We start from the raw sequence: 25,076 nt of genomic DNA on the forward strand, positions 1-25,076 counted from the left end.
GGGAGGGCCAGGACACACTCGAACACACCCACACACGCAGACGTGTGCACACACGCACTTTCTATCTCTCCCCTGTGCCGCACACAGACACACCACGACATGCACTCAGGTCTTGCTTACATCATCCGTGCAGCAGAAACAGATCAGACACCCGTGCATACATGCTGAAGTGCACTCCCTTGCCTTTCACTTTGACGAGCTGCGCAGCTGAGCCTACCTGCTCTAGAGCAGGCGCGAACCGAAGACACGAGATTACATTTATGGGAGAGCAGGCAGGCTGCAAGAAAACAGCTGCAGGAAACATGCTTTATTTAACGTGGTAAGAGGGAAAGGTGGGGGGAATCCTTCGACCGTCAGGTGTGTCTGCTTTTCTTTATCTGGCAGAGATGAAGACCGAGTTTGTGTGAGTAAACAAACGGGTAGAAACCTTCACGGGCTGCCTCGCGGGAGTGTCTTATGTGCCAAAGTGAGTGTGCGTTCGGGCACACGGACCGTTCCGTATGCTTCAGATGGTTCGAACCCTAGCGCAGTTCAGCATCGCTTTGGAGGAAATGAATGAGAATGGAGAGAATACAGGAGATGAAGGAGGAGGAGAGAGAGATGGAGGAGGAGGAGAAGCTGGCTACAGAGATGCAGTGGATCAGTTCAGAAACAACAACGGCAATAGTAACTCCAGTGGGAATCTGAATGGAAATGGACTTAATGCTGGAAGCCCCAATGGAGAGGTAGATCAGTGGTTTTTGTTTATTTGTAGCACATAAAGGTGTGTGTTGCCCTTCTCTGCATATTAAAAGTTATCATTGGCTGATCCAGCTCGGTTTAGTTTTCCACTCTGTCCAACCTGTTTTATATCAGCTTTTTAAAATTCCCTTTCTTTAACTTCTTCTCCCCTTTTGGCTGCCTCAAATTCTGTTTGTCTTGTCCTAATTTCCCTGCCTTTCTTTCATTTTTATAGCTCATTCCTTGTTTTATTTTATCTGTCTCCACTGGATAATGTCTTTTTTCAGACCCCCCTCTGTCTCTATGTGTTGCATGTCTATAATACAATTAGAGCTGAGTGAATCACACGATTAGCGGACAAGCCCCCACTTAATGTATGTTACATAATGTGGGCACAGTGGTACCCAAGTGCCTAATATCTCACCTTTCTTTAGAAATTACAGTTTCAAGCAAAGAAATCACTGAATTATTTGTGAAAATTAGCCACATTTATTTAAAAATTAGTAATTAAAAATTCTCTACCAGAATCAGTTTGTTTTGTGCGTCTTTAGGGTATTTGAAAACTTTTATATGATAGCTCTGATAATGTACAGAAGCTATCCGCACAGTTACAAAACTACAAATAAATAATTTTTATACAAACTCCACAAAATAGACCTAAAGTCATGTTCAGGTGATGTTTTGTTTCTATAACTATCAGTATCATTTACGTGGGAGATAGATCATGGTTTTAAGTAACAATACTGCATAAATTTCATGTCTATGAAACATCCTGAAGCATTGTGCATGTTTTATCTATTTATGATAATTCGGCCGTGAGACCGCAATTGGATTTTTGGTTAACCTTTAGCTGTCATCATAATCATCATCATCATCATGTGGGATCGGTGGCCGATCAAAACAAGCTAGAGCAACTGATATCTTTTGATATAGGACACAAATAAAAGTTAGGGCTCCAAAAGTTCTGCAAAATTAAAATTCTATCATCTACAAATCTCTCGGCCAATTAGTTCATCGACTTAGAAAGATTGTTTTTCACATTATAAATCCCCAAATCAGTAAATACTTGATAACTTAGCTCAAAAATCAAAAATGCCAACAAACCAGTTATTCATTTTCTTTAGATTTTATTTTTTGTGAAATGGTGCAAGTACCAAATACACACCTCTGCACTAACTGTTTTATTCACTGTGTGAATGAGAGGTGAAACCAAGGTGAGGAGCTATTTACAGGAAGAGGCAAAGAGGAAAAGTTGGGACAGGCGATGAATTTAAAGAGGTGAGGATGGAGAAGCTAGGAAGGGGGATCAATAGTTCATTCGTGTGTCTGAGAGAGAGAAAATACGATTGATCACTATAGAGTAGGTCAGAGCAGTCTGGGCCTGCAAATGACAATTAGAGAAGCCCATAGAGATGCACATTTATGCTTTTTATCTGCATGCCAGAATTGTACAGAAAGAAAGCTTGAACACTGTAAATGAAGCGAAGGATGGAGGTCCCTTGCTTTCAGAGCTGCTACCTCAACAATGTGAAAATCCATCTTAATGTTTACAGCTGCCTATAAATAAAGGGAAAATGATAAAAGGAAATGATAGGCGATGAGGATGTTTTCTCTTTGGGCTAAGAGGACGCCTGTTGCTGCTTTTGCCAGGCTGTTGCCAGGGGATACAGTAGTCGGGAGGGGGGAGGTTGGGAGTGGGTGATGAGAAGTGACGAGAGCAACTGGAAGGAGCTGCAATGCTGACTCTGATGCTTTCAGTGAGCAAACTTCAGCTCAGAACACATTATGTTAACATATTTTTCAACTAAATTCACTAATGTTGTCCTAATGTTGGTTTTTTAAGTACAATTAATTAGAATAAACAAATTGATAAAATAAAAATGCTTATGACCTTCTTTAATTTAGGTCAAAAAGCTAATCTAGCCACCTATGCTTGCTACAAAAGCGAGTTACAATAGTTAACTTTAGTGGATAAATAATAGAGGCTGACCAATATGTCAGCCCTGCTGATATTATCTATTTGCTAATATTTATAGATTTATTGGTATTGCCTTTATACCGGCCGATATATGAAAATTAAAAAAGGAGAGATGGGAGAAACCCCCTTCAGCCATGTTATGGGTGTTGATGTTGCATAGTTTATCAACCGGAGGTCATTTTGCACCATCTTTCATCAGCAACACGCATTTGGAACGGAACAAATACAAAAAGTAGCTTATCAAACAATAAAACAAGAAGACTTTTAAACCGCATTCTCATTGTATTTTACTAAGGAATCGGTTAACTACACATAACAAATGTTTAGTGAGATATCAGTTTCAAGTCCCCAAATACTGCTATCAGTATGAATCTTACAAATCCTGTATCTGCCAGGCTCTAATAAATACAAACTGCTTCACGACAACCATAAAAACACAACAACTCACCCATAAAAATATACCAAAGCTAAACATTATCACCGTTAAGGTCATCCTCACTTTGAATGATAAGTGATGGCTGATAGCAGCATTCAACGCAGTTATCAAATTGTTTAGCTAATGCTCGCGCCAACAAGCCGGTGCTCCAGTTTTGTTTTTCTACTACATAACAGCATGATGACTTAGCCGTCCACCCTCTCATAAAAAAACAAAAATGCCCAACAACACAGACTTCAAAACAGGTCCTCAAACATCAGGTAACACCAGTGTGGCTATTTCTATTTTTTTTTATATATATACATGTTTATAGTCTATGCTTCCACCTAAGCAACTAAGAACCTCTTTTAATCCCTTTGTATGGTTTTGGGTCATTCTGTGTACTAGGAGACAGACAAAAAAGTAAACAGGACCAACACATAACTTTGTAGGGCAGTGTGCAATCTTTTGTGAAAAGCTTTATGCAGCTGCACTCTTTACAGCTGTGTCCCATAATAACATGTGCAAATCTATTTCTTGTTGGATAAAAAGAGGCCACAGAGAGAAAGAAAAGCGAACTTACAATTTCCCAATAACACAAAACTGAACTCAGTTGTGGTACTTAGAGTAATTGGGTACTTCAGTCCTTTCTGGCTAAAAATGACACTTTAAATTAAAGAGATATATTGGGAAATGGGAGTTATGTTCCTAACAGCGAAACACCGTGTGGCATTCTGTTTTTCTCATTTAGTGCAACACTTTAAAGCAACCGAGAAAAATACTGTCTGAAAAAATAAGCAGCACAAGTGGAAACCTGGTTCGTAAATTCGCCTATCGGTAAACTTTATTGTCTAAATGCACTATAGGCTATAACAAAATATCCATCTTATCGTGATAGTGTTGATATTTGGATCCGTAGAAATCCCCCGCGAAATAACTTCAAGTCAAACAGAACAGCATCGGGCAGAGTCGGATGTGTGAGCCGCGGCTTTAATGTTGAGCTGCAGTGTTTGCTTGAGCTGTGAAGAAAAACTTGCTTTACGGACCCCCTGTACTCACACATTATTCAGGCACCAGAGCTCACAGAGGGACACAAGCGAACATATTGTACTCACAAAAACACACACATTCATCCAGACTGTTAACTGAGCATAATGTCTGACACTGAATATGCGTACGAGAGGAGAAAAATTGGGCATTTAACCTGTTAGTGCTGTGAATTTCATCCCAAATAAGCAGACTGTGACGTCTTTCTGAGCAGATCCCAGTTTAGGGTGATTAAATTACACAAATTCATACCTTGTAGTTAAAGCTGCATCGTTGTCGAGATCAGTGGAAGCAGGTGACTCAGGTTTATAAAGGATATGTAATTTAGGAGGTACTATATATTATATGAGTAATTATTTTAATACTTTAAATTAGATAATTGAGCAGCAGCTTGTACTCCAATTCATACATGCCAGCTTTATGTGATCACAGGAGTCGGGGTGTGTGTGTGTGTATGGCATTTTGAGTCATACATCATGGAATCTATTTATTATTAACAGCGAAGATGCTTTTCTTTCTAAAATATTAATTCTTCTCCGATGATCTGATATGTAAGACAAAAGCAGCTTGTGCTTTGCAGGTTTTATGAGATAACAGCAGTGATAGGAGTGGTTTTCTCTATCCCTGATGAAAAAGCTGAGAACACTGTGGTGGTGACTGTGCCATGTTTGGTCTCTCTGCGCTTAAAAAAAGCCCCCAGCTCTGTGCTGACAAGGACATTATTACATATCCAGTATTTATTGCACCTGTGCTTGATGAATTTCAGAGTGGTTCAGGTGTCAGGGCTAGAGTTGGCATCACCGGTCACAAACAGCCAGAGGCTGTGAGTCCAGCGTGTGATGTAGCTAAAGCCCAAATTAGACTGTACAGACTCAGTGTGGCTGCTACAGTCTGACAGCCTGTCCGGGGTTAGTAGACAAAGAATTGTATGTTTTTTTTATTGTCAATACATTTTGATTATATAGACCAGCGGTCCCCAACCCCCGGGCCTCGGACTGGTACCGGTCCGTGAGTCGTTTGGTACCGGGCCGCGAGAGTTGAGGCTCAGGTGTGACGTGAATAGTTTTCAGGGTTTTTATTGGTTTTCAGTGTTATTTTGTTATCGTTTTTATTGTTAACTCGTTTTTCCTGGGTCTTTTCACGTGTTATGAATAAATCTTCTTTTTTTCGGTACCGGTACTTGTTTTATTTTGTTGTATTTATCCGCGACACCTTAAAGGCCGGTCCGTGAAAATAATGTCGGGCATAAACCGGTCCGTGGCGCAAAAAAGGTTGGGGACCACTGATATAGACACTCCCTGGCCACTTTTTTAGGTACACCTGTTCAGCTGCAAATTCTAAGTCAACCAATCATGCGGTAGCAACTCATTTAGGCATGTAGACATGGTGAAACGTAAGAAAGTTGCTGGTCTGTGTTTGAGAAACTGCTGATCCACTGGGACTTTACCACACAGCTGTCTCTAGTGTTTACAGAGGATGAGCTGCAAAAGGGAAAAAACCCCAAAAAACACCAGGTTTCATCTCTGACCTTAATGATGGATCAAGGCCTGTAGCTGTGATAATAGAGTAGAAAGGAGTCATCCTCACTCATTAGACTGTGGCAGCTTTCCTTCTTCCATCTGCCTCTTTTAAGGTAATTTCAGTTTACTACTCCCTGCAGCGTTAATATTACAGAGAAACAATCATAGGGGAGAGAAAAAAACAACATAATCGGTCAAGATCATACTTACTGCAGTTATTGTCTAGTTGCGCTTTCCTGTAAAAAGATGGGTTATTACCAGCATGTTGGGTTTGCTCACATTCGCACCTGTAATTTGAACTCAAAGTCCAGTGATTTTGATAATTAGGCTGACTGCTTGTTTGATGTCCTATTTGGCTGTTTTGTTCGGATCTCGGAATGATGTCTTGTTCCCGGATCTCTGTGTTTACTTGGCTAGAACTGATAAAAAATGGAGGTGGATCTTATTTTGGGAGTTGCATTAAATAAAAGCGCTTGTGAGGAATGTTCTAATATTCGGCTTGAAGAGTGAAAACAAGTCGTGTTGCAGTCGTAGGGTGTTCAACATCTCTTCCTTTTCATGTGACTGAAAGCTGTTAATCCTGGATTCAGCTTTCCGTTTTGAAGGTTGACACTGCCTCAGCCCAGAGCGTCTTGACTTCAGCTCTACTGTGCCTGCCCCGTTGACCAATCAGGCTCTCAGCTGGGGTTACTATGGTAACCCTGCTAGCAAAATGAAACTGGCATTCCTAGCATTATTTCACTGTGTTCTGATGTGTCCATGTGTGATCTAATAAAAGCGACCAGCGCCGGACAGAGAAACATTCCTGTCCTCAGGGAAGCTCCCTTCATATTTAACTTGACTGTCGCGCACAAACGCTCATTGTTTCCCCATCTATTTCTCGTCGGGGTCAAGTGGTCAGCAGCGTTGTTCACTCGACAGCTGTTGTAAGAGTGCAGTTAATTCAGCGCCATTGCACCTGAGTGTGAGGAAATGCGTATATTAACCGGAGTGAAAACAGCCAGTCTCATGAAGAAGCCGTTTCCATGAAGCTTCCGTGAGAAAGAAAGAGGATCCGCATTTGTTAAGTTGATTACTGTAAATGAGGTTTCATTTGTGTGAGACAGTCATGCAGGGACAGCTGTGCTCTTGTGTGGAGGAGCTGCAGCTGAAGTTGCTGGGTGGGGGGAGAAACCAGTTTCCAGCAAAGACCTGACGCGGACCCTGAGAGACACATTCGGCCTTCAGTCGATCCATCAACATTTTAACATATTCATCAGTGTGTGTGTTGCTTCTGTGGACCATAACAGGGGACCAAACCACAGCTACTTAGGGGGCAATTAAGGACTATAAATGGATGATTACTATGTTGTTGTTTGCGTCCCTCTTTAGCTTTGTTTAATCCTGTATCTATGCTCCCCAACTCTATTGTGTTTGTGTGTGTTTGTCAGGGGTGAGTAGATTTGGAGAGAAGGAGCAGTTGAGCTGATTTACAGAGAAGTGTCACTGGCGGCTAACTTTCACTGCTGTTTCCTTATTTAAGAGGGCAAATCTTTCACTTACGATCACTCTGTTCTTCACACACACACACACACACACACACACACACACACACACACACTTCTATACACATTCCTCCATCCATCCACACGCCACCTTTCACTCTCCAGCGGTGCCCCACAGCGCCCCTGGGGTCTCCTTAGATGCCAAACGCTAAACATAACCTTTCTGGGAAGTTATTGTTACGGTTATTTATAGGACACAGCGCTGCTGGCAGAGCGGAGCAGGGGAAGAGGGGGGAAAAGCCTCCTCTGTCTATTTTTTGTGGCCATTGTGTGTGTGTGTGTGTGTGTGTGTGTGTGTGTGTGTGTGTGTGTGTGTGTGTGTGTGTGTGTGTGTGTGTGTGTGTGTGTGTGTGTGTGTGTGTGTGTGTGTGTGTGTGTGTGTGTGTGTGTGTGAAAGAGAGAGAGAAAGAGGGGGAAAGAGCCATTGTGGTTATATATGCACCATAGGGGTATGCCTGTGGCTCTGTATGATATTTATAAGCCATGTTGGTTACCAGAATATTTTGGGAGTGTCTTTCGAGACCCTGGATAAAGCACATACTCCGTGATTGGAATCACTGATTTCGGTGTCACATTAACTACTTTTTAGCATGAGTCATTATAGCATGAACGAGCCGTGCTTGTGTGGACTTCCTAGCCCCGGTGACGCCTGACCATGGAGATATAATATTTCAATGGAAAAGCTTAAAAAATATAGAGCTCCTGCCACTGAGTTTTCTATTTACTTCTTGAGAAGAACAGATAAGTGAAATCAGATAAACCTAGGACAACAACAGTGATTGTGATTTCAGTTTAAGTGTTGCGTCGGCGGTGTTGGAGAGAAGGCGTGCAGAGAAAGGAAATGTAGATTTAAAATGCCAGAAAGACAAAAGGTCCATTATCGAAACACAAAAAGAACCGCTGGTTGTTTTTGTTTGTGGATATTTTTGACGATGGCGCACATCAGCACTGAAAAATGATGATATTTATTACCATATGACTTACAGGCTGAGTGATGTTTCTCTTGTTTGGTCATAATCCACCCCGCTGTCTTGGGATCTTTTACTTTACAGACTGCTGGGAGTTTCCTGCTTTAAATGTCAACAACATTAAATTTTCATTTCCTATTAAAGTGCTGTTTCTTTGCTTGACAAAACGGAGCTCACTTGCTTTCTTTGTGCCCGTGTTGTTCTGCTTTCGTCTTTACTAACCTGGATGAGCCTATCCCTCTGGAAAAGGGAAAATCTGAACTAATCAGACCTCATGAGCTTTTTCCACTGATCCAAAGTCCAACCTTTCTTCTTCCTAGCGAATTGAAGGCTTGTTTCCCCCCAATTATCCTCACTGATAAGTGGTTCTCTTAAGGCTGAACAGCTTTTCCAGGGATTTAATTTCACCAATTGGTGAAAGGATCAGAATTTTCTTTTTCTGACTACATTTCTTCCTTGAACAAGGCTCACGACTATCTGTCCAGGTTTTAATAATGCGTTGGAGGGTCTTCAGCCTAGTTTTAGCAGTTTCGGCAAACTTGTTGAGCAGTCTGAAACTGAGGAACATTATTCCACCACTGCAGGGCATGTTTTCCAGCTTGAGAAGCATCTCACTGCATCAGGTGAGGTTGAATAACTTGTTGCCAGACTAAACATATGAATCGCTCTATGATAAGCTTAGTTAAATCTAGGTGGAGTTCTTGGTTTTTTTTTGGCCCGGCAGTGTTCGTGTTGTTTTTGCATTTGACGTTCTTTGTCATTTTCCACCTCTGTATTCACTGATTAAAATTTTAAGCCTTAACTTTCTGAAGAGTAAACATACACTCTGCTCAGAATTACCCCATATCAAATTTTGTATCCTGTGTAGAATTTCCAAGTAAAAAGAAATCATGTGAAACTGAACGTATTTAGTGTTTTTAGGCTTTACACTGCCTTTAAAAGCTCACAGTGCTTTCTGATCCTCCATAGCAAGATTCAGTTGTATTTGCTGTACCTGGTACACACTTTTTACTTGACCTTTTGAATTCTAGTTTATTTTTACTTACTTAAAAGGAGAAAAAAAATGAGGAGAATGCATTATATTGTATTAGATTTAGCTAATAGCTATTTTCCATCTGCAATCGCATGGGCAGGTGAGCATAAAACACCACTGCGATATTTTTACAGCATTGCATGTGCTTCTGTTTGTATATTATGTGGTTTGTTCATGACATAAAGGAGCATTAGATATGAACTAGATGACCCTACAAACATTAAGTGACCTTATATTTCTTTCTTATTCTTCTGTCTTCACAGGATATGAGGAAGCATGTCATGATGACCCTCTTAGACACAGAGCAGTCATATGTGGAGTCACTGCGTACTCTTATTCAGGTAATGTAACACACACTCACACACACACATAACTTCACATGCTCTCTTACGTATCTCTTGTTATAAGTGAGTCGTATTTGCAGGCAGACACGCAGAATAACTAAAAACTACAGATTGCTGAGGACATGAATACTGAATAACTGTGGATGTTATGTAATCCACTTATTCTCATTCATCCTGTCAGGCTAATCTGTTAACCCCGTCACATCCCACTGTCATCAGCATTATCTGCCACACACACCCACACTTCTGTATCCTATACCTGTCTGTGCTCTAATAGCTGACTAACCTTTACCCCAAATCTTAGCCGCATCCCTCTGTCTGGTTAACACGTTCCCAAACATGCACACACTCACTCTGGCACCCTGTGATCACCCTGTTGTGTAACCTGTCGCTGTGTGTGGGTGAACAGTAAGCATGCGTCTGCATTTTTACAAAATGTTCGCTCACATGCGCACACGCTGACTTTGACTGTGTGTGTGTGTGTTTCTGTGCATATGTGTGGCCACAAAGTGAATAAACCCAGGCCGTGTTCCCATGACGACACAGGGAAAGTAAATGTTACCACGGTGACTGGTGTATAAGTGCAGATCCTTGACGGAGGGTGTCAGATTTAGTTCGGGTGAGACGGCTCTTAAGTTGAAATCGGACTCTTTTGGGTTTCTGTTGAGGGACTTTTGGTGAAGTGCTCTGTGAATAATACAAGCTTTTGCCATATAACTAAGATGATTTTAAATCAGAGAGTACTTTGTGTTTAGTAAAGCTGAACTAATAACAGTGGTTTTAACAGTCTAAACAGTTTACACCTAGTCTTTTAAGAGAGGGCCATTATGCTCATTTTCCTGGTTGCATGGTCAGTAGCAATACTCATGTAGGCTGTTGCTTTTTAATGATGCTCAGGGCACCAAAGTGTGGCTGGAAAATATCCACCACACCATTACACCATCAGCACCAGCCTGAACCTTTACAAGGTAGGACGTAGGCATCCCTTCATGTTGTTTATACCAATTTCTAACCCTACCATTGAGTGCATTCCTGTTCTCAGCTGACAGAAGCGGCATCCAGTGTGGTCTTCTGCTGCTGCCGCCCATCTGCAGATTCAGAGGTGTTTTTCTCCATATCTTGGTTGTAACCAGTGGTTATTTGAGTTACTGTGTCCTTCTTGTCATCTTGAAACAGTCTGGCCGATGTCTTCTGACATCAACAAGATTTTCAAAGACACTTTTTTGGTCTTTTTTTTGGACTGGCCTGTCTGTCTTGTTTCTGACTTGTTCTTGGTGATTGTCTGTCTCAAAAGCAGCTGAGCTGCACATACAATGACACACACTATAGAACAGGTCTGTTTTACCCCGATTCACATTTAGCCCAAAAAGACCCAAAACAGATTTATTCTCTGCAGTACAGTTGTACAGTATATGCATGTGTTACCTACTGTATGTGATTAAATAATATTTGGGTTTTTATCTGGCTTAAAGATTTTAGGCCTTATTTAAAGCAAAATATACAAAAACACAGGTTTGAAATGGACATGTTGGACACACAAAGGAGAAATTAAATTAACATGGATATAGTAATGGTGTAATGGTGGCTAATGGTGTAACTGGGCCATGTCACAAAGACAAATGTTGCCACACAGTTCATTCAAGTTGATTCTGGAGTTTTTCCATCAATGTGCATGTCTGTCTTCCCACTTCACTGCTGCCATACTGTACCTGAGACTATCTAAATACAGAGAGGAAAGAGTTCGTCGAAACTGAGGTGCTTTCCTGTGACATAACGTTCGCAATTCCAGATAGTTACTGATTTGTTATGTAACACATTTCCAAGAAAAATGGATAAAGGAAGTCGACCAGCTTTCTTTTGTACAGATGTTTAAACCAGGAGATTGAATAAAAAGTGAAATGTGTCATGCAGTTCGTCAGTGCAGCATTCACAGCTTAGCGAACTTTGCAAATTTGGGAGCAATAGGGTTGAATCTGTCTGAGTTCATTTAAGAGTTAAGCTTTGAAATTTGGAAACTCAATTAATGCGATCACAGTGTGAGCGTCTCTGAGTTTGAGTGCGTCTGAGTCGAGCTTGTCGAAAGCAAAACTGTGTGATCTACACAGAATAAGGACAAAGGACAAAGTGAAGACAACATGTGATGGCAAAACCCGGTTTAATCATTTTGTTAATGTGCCGTCTGTGTCGACTGTGTTTATTCTGCGTTTACCCCGTACTGGCCACAGTGTTCATGAAATGTCTGCTCATATCAGCCTCGATCCAAGATTGAGATATCAGGGGTATGCTGTAACCAGGCATACTGTGTAGACATGTGCAGGTTTGACTTTTGTTTATTAACGCGTTTATCTTTTGTCTTTCTCTTGGTGTTTTTGCTTATTTGTGAATGCAGCTTTCATTCATCAGATAATGCAGGTGGCGTGATGTGAGGAATGAATTGCCAGACGCCAGCTGTTTTGAGCAGTGGCTTTTTTTGCAGTAAAGAGACCGCTTTTAGAGTGCATGAAGATTTCAGCAGCTTTAAGCATACAGCTGCAAAATTCTTGTAAACACATATTTTGTAAAAAATGAAAGAACTCTTTTAGCGTGGATCTTAGGGCTTAAATTGTAAGAAATAAATGTGTAAAATTACAGAAAATGTTCTAGTGGCTTGTTGGACAGACTGTCCTGCAATTATAAAGTGAACTTTTGTTTGTTAATTCAAAGATAATGTCCTATTTCGTTTATTTATTTGTGTATTTCTTTATTTTACTGTGTACAGATGGTGCAAAAGAAGACATTTCTATAGTACATAGTAAAAAAACAGAAGGTTTTCTATCATTTAATTATCTTTTACTCAGTTACGCTGGTGTGACACGAATGGCCATGGGGTGGAGATCTTTATCAGCTGAAAAATGTGTGAAAATGCAATTAAAGGTCCAAAATTTATGTCATACTTCACACTTTCACAAGGCCATCTAGTGGGATGGATCGTTGTCCTTGCTGGGCTGATTCCGGCCCCCAGGCCTTATGTTTGACACCCCTGACATGAACAGTTTTTGCTCTAAATCTACTGCACACCTGACAAAATTGCAGACTATGATGAAACAGCCTGCTTGGATAGAGAGCCTGTTTTGATATTGATAGTATTTACATTTGCCTCATTTAAAAAGGGTCCCGGACAGCAGACATGCACTTGTCCCCGGTCGTATTTATGGTATCCACTGCATTTTGATAAACATATATGCAGACTAAAAGTGGAACACAGTAATAAGAAGTTGATTTTAATAACAAAATTATTACAAGCAGTAAGACTGCAGTCGTTTTTTTATACGTGGGGCTTCTGGGAAACACCGGTCTTGGTGTTTATACTCTGGCAGGGTTCAACTAACAGGTTTACAAGGGTAAATTCTGTCACAGCAAACTTTTGCCTGTTTATAATTAAGACTTTACATATCAAAACAGGCACTCGATAGATGTTGTCTTTCTTGGAAGTTTTATACACTTGTTATTAAAAATAGAAGGGTGCTGGGAGAGTGCAGGCCTCTGCCAATTTTATAAGATCGCTCACCTGAGATTTAATGGGTTCATACATTTACCCGCTGAGGTGAGAGGAAAGATTTATGTCATGCTTAGGCAACTGTTTAAATTTTTAATTAGTCCACTGATCACGTGTGAAAGCAGTGGCAGGTTGATATAGAACGTGACATCAGTTTGAGAAAACACACTTACTATTGTTACTGTGCCAGTAACACTAACAGACATAAACTGAGGGATTACCACTGGATTTATTGTTCACTGGTTTTGAGAGGCAAGCTTGATACAAGCTCTCCTAAATGGATTTGATGAGTTAAACTGGCCTCCTTTGCGTTGTCTCCTCTTCATTGTTTTTGGCTGATAAAGTAACTGGTGCAATGAAAAAGTCTAAAATCGATTGCAATACTTTCTTAAAAAGACAAACACCTTATTAGTTTATGTCAAACATATTTATATGATCTGCTTGCTCATCAGCTGGTGATTCTCTCCTCAGGGCTACATGCGTCCTCTCAAACAGCCAGACAGCGGCTCTATAGTGGACCCCCTGCTGGTGGACGAGATGTTCTACCAAATCCCAGAGATCCTGGAGCACCACGAACAGTTCCTGGAGCAGGTCTCCGGCTGCGTGAGCCAGTGGCACGACAGGCAGACCGTTGGACACCTTCTTATCCAGTCGGTAAGCAGATATGGCAATAAGTCAAAGAGCACACATGCAGCTTCTTAACAGATGAGAACATAAGATATTTGGGCCATCATCAACACACACATGGGTCTTAAGAAAGTGTTGGACCATCAGAACACTTCACTGTGCCCCACCCAAATCTTTCATCACAATTTTGTTTTGTGGCATGAGCCTCAGATGAGGTCGCTTCTTCAGTTTAAAGTTTTAGCTTAAACTGCAAGCAGTGTGGAAATGGCCCTCACACCTTGGTGCACGTTGAGGTGTGCCATCACCCAGGGTTGTCCTGCAGATTAGGTGTTTCCTGCAGTCATTTCGGTGTGCTACCTTTACTCTAATTGTTACTTGTTACTTGTCACTTCCCGTGTAGGGATGGGTACCGGTAGGTTCTGACATAAATGGTAGTAACCAGACCAAAAAGCAGCACACATTTCGGTGCTTTATTTCGGTGCTTTTTTTCCCCTGAGATGTCATACACTTTGGATTCTAGCCAATCATTTTACCTTTCTGAGGATAGTAGGCGGGCCCAGGTAGGTACTTATCGGACACGGAGTTAGCAACATCCTCCGAAAACCCGAAGAGTAGAGTCCTGGCCTCTAGCCCTGCCAGTGTAGCAGAAATGATGACGGATGATGATGGCAGCAACAGCCGTTCTTCTCTGCGTGAGTAGCTTAATGTTGTTCGTGTGTAAGCTAACCATGTTATTAAATTAATGCATGTAAGGTGAACTAGCATACACCGTCGTAGTTACATGCCGCTGTCTTCTTGTTTGATGGCTGATACTCCCTTCACCCTGGTCAAAAAGGCTAAAATGACCAAAGAAAAAGAGGGAAACAGCTAAACATGAGAGGTTTTTGGACAAAGTTTGTGTTTTTTCCATTGATTAAGCACTGCTCCCACACAAGAGTGATACCATAAATCCCCTATAGCCGCAGAAAAGGCTAACATTGTTATCTTTTTACAAAAAAAAACAGCTGAACATGAGAGGTTTTTGGACCAATTTTGTGTTCTCCATTCTTGAAGCACCGGTTCGGGCACCATTTAAGCACCGGCACCGTTTCAAAAGTACCGGTTTGGTACTGGTATCGGATAAAACCTAAACGATACCCATCCCTATTCCTGTGCACACTAGGTGGCATTAGAGGTCTCCACTTATGCTGTATTCCAGAATAAGTCAAAAGTCAAATTTTCGGAGTTCTCGGTTGGCATTTGAATCTCGAACACCCCCACAACTTGGATTTCCCGTTTAGGAAGTTGGAGGAGCTCCGCCTACCCCAAGTTAGCAATCTACAATGGCGTCAATGAACACGAACAGCTTTAAGACTGTAATTTTTATCTAGGAAACTGCCATTAATTAATGAACATGTTGGAGAAGACCCACTTATTATATGTCATGGTGCATGGTGTATCATGTGTGGAACCCACAGTGAAAATTTCATGTGCGTGGGATGATGTTTATTGCTTAGTGGAGATGTCCTGTAGCCACTAGGTGGTGCTATGAGCATGACTAAATGCTGACACATTAGCTGTCTCCAGACTCAGATTGATCTCAAACATGTGACATGTTGAGACAGACTGAACAATGTACATTTGAGCTCTAACAATTTCACAGCCTGTGATGAATGATCATTCTGCCATGGACATGCCCATTAACGAAAACTTAAAAGCTTCCCAATTTACCATTGGCAAGTACTTTTTAGTCGACTTCTACTGTTTTGGTCCTGGTACCAATACTGCCTTTGTATAGAAAGATTGTCCTATTTTAGCATATTCAGAAATTTTATCTTGACTGTAAGCAAGAAATCCCTTCATGTGTTCCAATAAAGCTGTTGTACATGAGAAAGACATGGAACATCCTACAGTTTAAACCATAACACTATCCCATTGAATTTTGAATTAGTTAGAATTGGTCCACAACTTAAAAAAAACAAAGAAACCACTGAAAGTTACACCTCTTCATCTGTAAAGTGAAACCTTTATGTTGATGAAAAAGATAGCGTGTACGGTGTTTCTGTGGACGCTATTATTTGCAAAAGTAGGGGCAGAAATGAAGCATCTGTGCAGACATGACTCATACGACATTTACTTTCCTGTAGACGTGAGCCTGAATGAATAAACAAACTTCGAATGAGGGGAAACTGTTTTTATTGAAAGATGGTCTATAGTTGGCAACACTAGTTTCATATTTTGTTTTTCCAGTGACCGCATGTTGACGCATTTAAAACTTCCCATGACCCAAGTGTGGCTCCCAAAGAAAAAAAAAAGTGCTCCAGAGCTTCAGTGCTGGGCTAAATGTCAGATTTGAGTTTCCTAAGAATAAAGATAGAGGATTTTAATTCCAGGCTAAGAGATTTTCACTAAACAAATTCATCACCGAAGGTACTCAAATGCCAGCATTTGTTCCCTCAGTAGGTCACTGCAGACCATAATCAAAACCCCTAACAACAAACTGCATGTTTAGTAGTAAAGCAGATTGAGAAATGAATCACAAAATTAAATAAACTCATTAATAAATTTTTCCTGTCTGTTTGGAGTAGATGTTCCTTAAAATGACGGTGTAAGAAATGCAATAAAAAGGTAACACTGAAAATAACTGTGTGCCTTTGTAGCTAAAGCTGTTGCAACGCTCAGAATGAGGACCCCTCCCCCACCCTTTCCCGCCCTCTCTCCCGCTCTTAAAGCGGCAGCGGTCACTACCGCTACAGGCCTCGTTGGCGCAGTAGGCAGCGCGTCAGTCTCATAATCTGAAGGTCGTGAGTTCGAGCCTCACACGGGGCATGAAATTTTCTGTCTCTTTGTTTGTCCAAGTTGTTTATATGTTTCATAGATTTTAGAAAAAGAGTCTTACATGAAGTGTTTTGTTTGATAATGATAAGTTAAGATGAATAGGATTTATTAAACAAAACACATTAGACTCTAATGCAGTAAGTCCTGCAATGAAGTGCAGGCCTTACTGCTGTCTGTTACGCAGCCATCTGGGAGCATTTGTTATGACAGACAAACTCAGCAGGGGTTCGAAGTTCATTTTGTCAGTCCATAAAATCCTGGACGTTACAGTGATCCCATGCTAATCGCAAACAAACAGCGGAGACGCGCAGGAAATAAATACTACAATAATAGTAAACAATGATCTTATCAGGCACAACACTGACACGACAGTTTCATAAAAAGTAGATTCATGTTTTCATAACTGTATTTTTTACTTTTTGTTTTTAGAATATAATATATACACATTCAGCCAAAGGTTTTACTGAATAGTTTAATCGTCATTACATCATTATGGGTGCAAATATCAGTTGGGGTTTTTGGGGGTGGTCTAATGTTCGGAGGTTAACACATTCAGTGTATTTACAGGGTAAGGAAACTAAGTTTCACCAGATTTTATTCTTAATCTTTCTTCCATTTGTTTCTCCCCGTGTAACTAATCTTGCTCATCCTGCTCAGATTTTATTTGTCAGAATTTTGTTACTGAGAGGCGGATGATAAGGATAGGGAAACCGGAAGTCAGTCCATTTCATCAAAGGGCAGAAAGATGATGACTCAGTGACGCTAAATACAGCACCACATTGTGGTTCTCTCTCTGCTTGTGTCGCCGACTGCTGTGTCTTCTACCCTTTTATTTGTGAAAAGAAAGCAGGTCAGGGTGATTCATCTCAATCTGTGCGTTTCTGTTGTGAGACAGAGAGGACTGCATCCTCAGATTTCTTCTTCTTTTATTCCTTTTTTTTAGTGCCAGTTAAATCAAGTGGAAATCCACTAACGTGAAAGCTTCTTTGTGTGGCTTAGGAATTAAAATAGTAAAATAGTTTGATCTTATATGCCGTTTGTTCTGTTGTTGTCTTCCCTGATTATTTAAACCTCTTAAGTGTAGCTGGTTTATACTGGAATTTTATGTTTTGCTCTTTGCAAGAAATTGAACAAGACTGTGGTGTCTGTGTTTCACAACAATCACCACAACAGTCGCCTCAAGCTGCTTTATATTGTAAGAAGAAGACCCTTCAATAATAGAGATAAAACCCCAGCAATTATATGAACCTTTATTGAACCAGCAGGGCTCAGTGCATTGTGGGAAGCCCCCAGCAGCTTAGACCTATTGCAAGATTCAGGGTCACCTGATCCAGCCCTAACTATAAGCTTTATTAAAAAAGACATTTTTAACTGTCTGTCTCCTGAATCCAAACTAGGAGCTGAAAGCTGAAGGCTTGCCTCTTATTCCACTTTTAAATACTCTAGGAACCACAAGTAAGCCCTCAGACTCAGTGCACAAACTAACTGAAATGTCCTCTTTTTCTTCTCTCTCTAGTTCTCCAAAGAAGCACTAGCTAACATGTACTCTGCATACATTGACAACTTCCTCAATGCTAAAGATGCTGTGAGGATTGCCAAGGAGGCCAAGCCAGCGTTTCACAAGTTTCTGGAGGTGAGTGTTGGATTGAAAAAACTTCTTTTATACATAGTAACGATGCAAGTTTGTCCACTACCAGCTTTTTGTTAGTGACAAAAATGTAGCTTTAAGCTTTAAGTTATGTGTTGCTTTCAGTGTTCTCATTTTTTTTCTGTTTTATAACCATCATCCAGCTTCATTGCAGGCAGAGTCAGAGAGACTTTATTTATACCTAAGGGGCAATTCATATAGATGATACCTTGCCGACCATACATACAATACACAAACATCACATTGGGGAGGCAGGTCAGGCTAGGTAGCACTGGCCGTTTGACAGCAGGAGCAGCTGCTGTGGAACCACTTCACCATCTTGTGGTAGAGATGTGAATTACAGGATTGAGCCAGCTGTAGAGCCTCTGATACTGGTGGTTCTTATATCATCCACTTTGTCTTCATCCCCCCCTTCTTTTAATCTAACAGCAAAACATGCGTGAAAACAAGGAGAAGCAGGCTCTGGGTGATCTGATGATCAAGCCGGTGCAGAGGATTCCTCGATACGAGCTGCTAGTTAAGGTGAGTGATTTAAAAATCGAACTATGAGCCTGCTGTGAAAGTAACTCAGACTGTTTAGTGATGGAAAGCCCACTTAAACAGAGATGAATGTGCTGTTGTTTGTTCAAGGATTTGCTCAAGCACACTCCAGAGGATCACCCAGACCACCCGTACTTACTGGACGCCCAGAGGGACATTAAACGACTGGCGGAGAAGATCAATAAAGGAAGACGCTCTGCTGAGGAGGCAGAGAGGGAAGCCAGGGTCATCCAGGAGATTGAGGCACACATAGAAGGAGTCGAGCACGTGAGACATTTGCTTACCTCTGCTGATTTGAGCTTTGTTGTCTGAGCGTTATGTTTTTTTCTAAAGCCGCTTTCACCCAGCATAGATAATAAAAACAATAAAGTAAAACAATAACTTCCTTATATGTATGTTTGTCTCAGATTCTAAACCCCCAGAGGAAGTTCTTGAGACAAGAAATAGTCATGGAGGCGGTAAGAAACACTCCTGGAATTATATTATAAAGCTGTATTATATTATAAGGTGTGATCCTCTTGTGAAGGTTACATTTTTCTAACCCTGTACTTGTGTTCCTGTCTCTCTGTAGAAGACAGTGGGTGGAAAGAAGGATCGTTCCCTCTTCCTCTTCAGTGATCTGATCATCTGCACCACTCTCAAGAGGAAGTCTGGCTCATTAAGACGCAGCTCCATGAGCCTGTATGTAATGCACACAGGCCATCAGAGCACAGTTTCTAAACCATACTGCCCCCTGGTGTTAAACAATATGTACACCAGATGTTCACTTTTTTTTTCTCAATTACATCTTTCCTGTTTTTTCCTTCATCCCTCCTCAGATACTCTGCTGCCAGCGTGATTGATACTTCAAGTAAATACAAGTTTTTGTGGAAACTTCCCCTGGAGGATGTGGAGGTGGTGAAAAGTAAGACTTATGCTGCAGTTTGTGTAGAACATGGATCTATAAGTCATATCTACCACCGAAAAACACACAAAGAACCAAAATAATTTTGTTGTTTGGTACTTTGTTATATAAAATCACCTGGAGAAGTAATGTGGAATTTGCTTTTGCTGTTTATTTTTCACCCTTTTCCAGGCTCCACGCAGGCAACAAATAAGGACAGTATCCAGAAGATGATTGGCCGGTTAGATGAGGATCTCAGCACGCTGGGTCAGATCAGCAAACTGTCTGAGACCCTCAGCCTCCCACACCAGGTGCTGTGAAAGATGCAGTGACAAAAAACTCCATCGTTCTCTCTCTTTGCACATCTACTTTTCTTGGACACATGGAAACTTCTTCTAGTCTCCTCTTTGAAATATTCAGTTATATACAGGTTGTTACAGACATAAAGAAAAAACTTTATTGAGCGTTTCATCTTTTCTCTCTTTCGTCCACTTTTGTGCGTTTGCGTTGTGTTTACAGCTGAGTGTGCGTGGCACTTTGAAACTCAATTCTACCCTTTTTTCCTTTTCTTTCAGCCCCTAGACGAGGTAATAAAGGATCTGATGGCCTCGGTGCACAGGGAGCTGTCGGATAAACAGTCGTTGGCCTTCAGTATGACCTTCCTGCCCACGAAGCTGGAGTTGACCACTGCTTCTGCAGAGACAAGCTTCATTTTTGAGTTTGCTACACCCGACGCTCGCTCCAGCTTCGAGCAGGCCTTTGAGGAGGCCAAGAAAAAATTAGGTAAGTCGAAAAAAGTTTTAGAGTGAGATACAGTATTATTTTCTCCACTAGTTCAGGAGCTAAAGCATGTGGGTGATTTCATGTCTTGCTTGACTTTCTTTAAAAAAAAATGCTCTTACTTCGATCTAAATATGGCTAATTCTTTTTGTGTCACGTGTGTTTAGCGATGAATAAGGACCAGTGGGACCCAGAGTTCCTGAAGGCCATTCCCATTATGAAGACCCGCAGTGGAATGCAGGTGAGAGCAGTGGGAAGCATTTTCTGTGAAGCTGCCCTTTTTTTTATCCACAGAACAGAAGAACTCATTACTTTGCTGTTTGTCTCCAGTTTTCATGCGCCTCTCCCAGCCACAGCTGTCTAGACAGCGGATGTGAAGTGTGGGTGTGTAACAGTGACGGATACGTGGGACAGGTGAGAAGAGATTGGATGCGATTATGCCATGTTCTCCAATCAAAGAGGAAGAAACAAACACAACAAAAAACAACAGAATTTGGATTTTGTAGACTGATGCTGATGTTTCCTTTGCAGGTTTGTCTGCTGAACATCAAAGATGAGCCCACAGTGGAGGCGTGTATCGCTGTCTGCTCAGCCAGGATTATCTGCATTGCTGCAGTACCAGGACTTAAGGGAAGGTCAGTACACACACACACACACGCACACACACACATGCACGGATGTGACTGAGTGCACAGATAGACAGGTTGTGTCTGATTTAGAAAAGAATAAATCTGATGACGGTCTTTAATGAAAAGTTTTTTCCAATTTCACTGATTTGTTTTTCTACAAAAAAGAAAGTTATTTTTGTTTCTTTTTAACCATATAAACTGGGCTAAAAGTCAGCCATATAGTATTACCTTTTAATGATCATTAAAAAAGTTGATCCATCTACTGTTCACTGAAGCATCATCAGAAATAGTCTCAGGGGATGGGTGGCTGTCAAGAAACCATTCTTAAGAAAGGGAAACACGGAGGAAAGGCTGAGGTATTCTTCATGTAATTACACAAGACCTGGTCTGAAAATCAGTGGCAACAGGTCTTAAGACTTCAAATCAAGAGGGGAGACGTGCAACATTCAGTGTCTACAGCTATCTGTGAATTATGAACACAAAAGTACTGTCAGGTTTGATCCACCATGCAGTACCACCTGGAAAGCTTCTCATTGGTAACAGGTTCATTTTTCTGCATGACAGTGATCCCAAACACATTGCCAATATAGTATAAGCATACCTGAATAGAAAGTACACACAATCCACACAGTCATGGATTGGCCTCCCCAGCACCTGGACCTTTGCATTATTGAGGCACAGAGACATAGAACAGAACAAAAAGGCAACCAACATCCAAAGAAGAGCTTTGAATGTCCTTCAAGATGCCTGGAGAAATATTCCTGAAGACTACTCAAAGACATTACAAAAAACCTTACTTGAGAGAGTTCAGGCTGTGTTAAAGAATAAATGCAGTTTAAATATTATCAAATACTGACTTTCAAGCTTGTTGTACAAACTCTGTTTTTGCTTGCTACGCTGTGTTTCCATCTATCCCTTCAAGTACCTTCTATTTCCCAGGACTTTTGCACAGTAGCCTATATACTGCTCCATTAAATCTGTTGAAGAATTTAAATACCAGTCGATATTAGACCCCACAAAATCTTTAATCTCAGTAAAAAACCCAAACAAACAAGATCAAGTGTGCATCTAACGACAGCTACTGTCTGTTCCTGACTTTATCTTAACTAATCGCTCTTGACTTCCCAGGGAGCGTGGATCAGAGCCTCCTCTTGCACCTACCTCTGTGGCAGCTGGTCACACCCAGCAGCAGCTCCTCATATCCATTTCTCAGTCAACTCCAGAATTAACAGAGCAACCCACAGGTGAGTTAGTGGCTTTCTAAATTATATCACTTCATGTTCTTCTTGCGTAAGGTCTTTTGTGAAATTTGTGAAAATGCATTGATTGTATCCAGGACCAGGGGCGGAGCTTGTTCCGTTTGACAGTGACGACACAGATGACGAAGACTCCCCCAGTCCCTCTTCAACCCTACAGAGTCAGGCCAGTCACTCCACCATATCGTCCAGCTACGGCAGTGAGTAAACACTTCGGTCACACACACTTTATTTACACCCTCACGGTCTCTACCATTCCTTCAAATCTCATCTTCACCCCAAAGATGACGAGGGTCCAGGCTCCAAGGACATGGCTACAGAGACCACCAGCAGTGAGGAGGAGCAGGAGTTCCCAGTGCCGAGCTCATATGGCTCTCAAGGGATGCTGGGGGTCGGTGGCGTAAGCCGCGTCCACGCAGAGAGTCCGATGGATGGCCGTGCCATGCGCCGATCGTCTCGCGGATCTTTTACCCGGGCGAGTCTGGAGGATCTGCTCAGTATAGACCCAGAGGCCTACCAGAGCTCAGTGTGGTTGGGAACGGAGGATGGATGGTGTGTGGAATTACTGGACCTGTGTACTCAAGCGATTTTAATAAGCTATCTTTGTTTGTTTGTTGGTGTACTGCTTTCACCTAATTTCCTATGTTGCTGCCTTTGTTAGCATCCACGTGTACCAGTCCTCAGACAACATCCGAAACCGTAAAAACAGCATGAAGATGCAGCACTCGGCTTCCATCCTCTGTATACTGTGAGTCTGCCTAGCTAACTTTAAAGTAATAGAGAATTATTCAAAAACAAATTTCAAAGGTCAGGAATGCTAGATCTTATTGGATACTATCTAAACCCTGCTTTTACTTTACCTCCTTTCATTTTTCCTTTTTACATCCTTCCTTTTTTCTTACTTCAGGTATTTGGACAACAAAGTGTTTGTGTCCTTAGCAAATGGAGAGGTGATTGTTTACCAGAGAGAAGCAGGTAAGGTCAACTGTGCACGTGATTGGAGTAAGCAATGGCTGAAAAAGAAAACGCTGTAGTGTTGCTTTTGGCATGCAGCACTTTTATTTGTCCCCGATCACAGCATCATTCCACTTCTGTCTTGCATCCTCACTTCACCATCCTGGCCTGGATCTTTAGTAAACTCTGTTACTGTTGATCTGGATTTGCAGGTAGTTTCTGGGACCCTCAGTCTTCTCAAACATTAGTTCTGGGTACACCTACAAGTCCTGTCACCAAAATGGTTCCCGTAGGAGGGAAGCTGTGGTGTGGCTCACAGAACAGAGTCCTTATCATCAACACATCTACACTAGTACAAGAGGTAGGTGGAAAGATTAGATGAGAGGGAAGCAGAGAAAGATCGGCTTTGTAGGTCAGAATCTGGAGGCTTTAGATTCACATCGGAATAAAAGGCCAGGCTGACGAGACTGACAAGCAGGAGCACTGGCGCGGAAGAAAGTTTACCCCCGTCTCTCTCTTTGTTCCTCCCAGCACTGGTTCCAGGTGGGCACTGACAGCAGTCGGTGCGTGACATGCATGGTGGCGTACAGTCAGGGTGTGTGGCTGGCGTTGCAGGGCAGTGCGCAGGTCAAACTATACCACGCTCAGACCTGGGAGAGCCTGACAGAGGTCGACATGGCACCAGCTGTGCACAAGATGCTTGCAGGTATGCAGAAAGACTTTTTATGTGTTTTAGTTGTTTGTAGTATTATAGTTCTTTTTATAACATTTTCCTTTTTCAAACTAGTGGAAAGAAAGTGTTTGTCATTTTTAAACTTTAACGGTGTCTGACCACTGTCTGTTATTAATCTGACTTTGTTTGGTCCCTGTTCAGGTGCAGATGCGATCATCAGACAGCACAAGGCCGCCTGTCTGAGAATCACAGCTCTGCTAGCATGTAAGGATCTGCTGTGGATTGGCACCAGCGCAGGTAAGAAAACATGTTTAAATGGATTAACCAGATTTTTAACTTGAATTTGCTATTAAATCAAGATTAGAGTGCGATTTGACATTGTTTTTTGTATGTGTAAATGGCCTGTATTTGTATAGCGCTTTACTTAGTCCCTATGGACCCCAAAGCGCTTTACACTACATTCAGTCATCCACCCATTCACACACTTGTGATGGCAAGCTACAGTGTAGCCACAGCTGCCCTGGGGCGCACTGACAGAGGCGAGGCACTGGCGCCACCGGGCCCTCTGTAGGCAATGGGTGAAGTATCTTGCCCAAGGCAAGGGCCCAACAGGCCCAAGGACACAATGACCGAGACTGTCGGTGACGGGGCTCAAACTGGCAATCTTCCGATTACAAGACGAACTGCCAACTCTTGAGCCACAATCGCCACCATGTGTGGCTCAAATAGCTCACTATGAGCTTCTGTTTTGTTCCAGGGGTGGTTCTTACGCTGGTGATCCCAGCAGTGAGCTCAGGAACTGTGGCCGGGACTCTGAAATTTCCCCTGGTGCCAATGGGCTCAGCCCACGGACACACGGGCCACGTCCGGTTCCTGACGTCAGTCGAACTACCAGAAGGGTTTGACATGAACTTCCCTCCTAATACAAGTGACCCCACAGGTTAGTGCTGCTTCCTTTTTTTGACATTTATTATCAAAAAAATTTCTAACTAGTACATATCACTGATGTAGTAAGGGTCATTCTCTAATTTATTTCTTTGTTAAATTAAAATATTATATTATTTGAATAATTACACCTTTCTTAGCCATACATTTCTTTTTAAATCAAATGTATATATATTTAAAATTAATCAATCAAAAACCTAAACACTACAAAAGTGCTCAT

At 41.6% G+C, this 25,076-nt stretch overlaps 1 protein-coding gene and 1 non-coding gene across 2 annotated transcripts in view; both read left to right on the forward strand.

Moving 5' to 3' along the window:
- Positions 1-25,076, forward strand: part of arhgef17 (Rho guanine nucleotide exchange factor (GEF) 17) — a 64,713-nt gene that overhangs the window by 34,743 nt on the left and 4,894 nt on the right. Inside the window, exons 3-24 of the mRNA XM_086261406.1 lie at positions 9,489-9,566; positions 13,576-13,758; positions 18,065-18,181; positions 18,626-18,718; positions 18,827-19,003; positions 19,144-19,194; positions 19,308-19,417; positions 19,555-19,640; positions 19,812-19,930; positions 20,195-20,402; positions 20,567-20,640; positions 20,730-20,813; positions 20,931-21,034; positions 22,157-22,272; positions 22,365-22,484; positions 22,569-22,836; positions 22,946-23,032; positions 23,192-23,259; positions 23,451-23,599; positions 23,770-23,944; positions 24,113-24,208; positions 24,669-24,851. Of these exons, the coding sequence (XP_086117532.1) occupies positions 9,489-9,566; positions 13,576-13,758; positions 18,065-18,181; positions 18,626-18,718; positions 18,827-19,003; positions 19,144-19,194; positions 19,308-19,417; positions 19,555-19,640; positions 19,812-19,930; positions 20,195-20,402; positions 20,567-20,640; positions 20,730-20,813; positions 20,931-21,034; positions 22,157-22,272; positions 22,365-22,484; positions 22,569-22,836; positions 22,946-23,032; positions 23,192-23,259; positions 23,451-23,599; positions 23,770-23,944; positions 24,113-24,208; positions 24,669-24,851 (2,746 nt within the window). The remainder of the gene's footprint in view (positions 1-9,488; positions 9,567-13,575; positions 13,759-18,064; positions 18,182-18,625; positions 18,719-18,826; positions 19,004-19,143; positions 19,195-19,307; positions 19,418-19,554; positions 19,641-19,811; positions 19,931-20,194; positions 20,403-20,566; positions 20,641-20,729; positions 20,814-20,930; positions 21,035-22,156; positions 22,273-22,364; positions 22,485-22,568; positions 22,837-22,945; positions 23,033-23,191; positions 23,260-23,450; positions 23,600-23,769; positions 23,945-24,112; positions 24,209-24,668; positions 24,852-25,076) is intronic.
- trnam-cau (transfer RNA methionine (anticodon CAU)) lies at positions 16,467-16,539 on the forward strand. Its single transcript has one exon. It is a non-coding gene; the product is annotated as a tRNA-Met (tRNA).

This window comes from Aulonocara sp. 'chitande type north' Nkhata Bay, linkage group LG14 (genome assembly GCF_057382095.1).
Source record: "Aulonocara sp. 'chitande type north' Nkhata Bay isolate Kocher_YH1m ecotype deep benthic linkage group LG14, A_spYH_male_GT1.1, whole genome shotgun sequence".
NCBI classification, from domain to species: domain Eukaryota; kingdom Metazoa; phylum Chordata; class Actinopteri; order Cichliformes; family Cichlidae; genus Aulonocara; species Aulonocara sp. 'chitande type north' Nkhata Bay.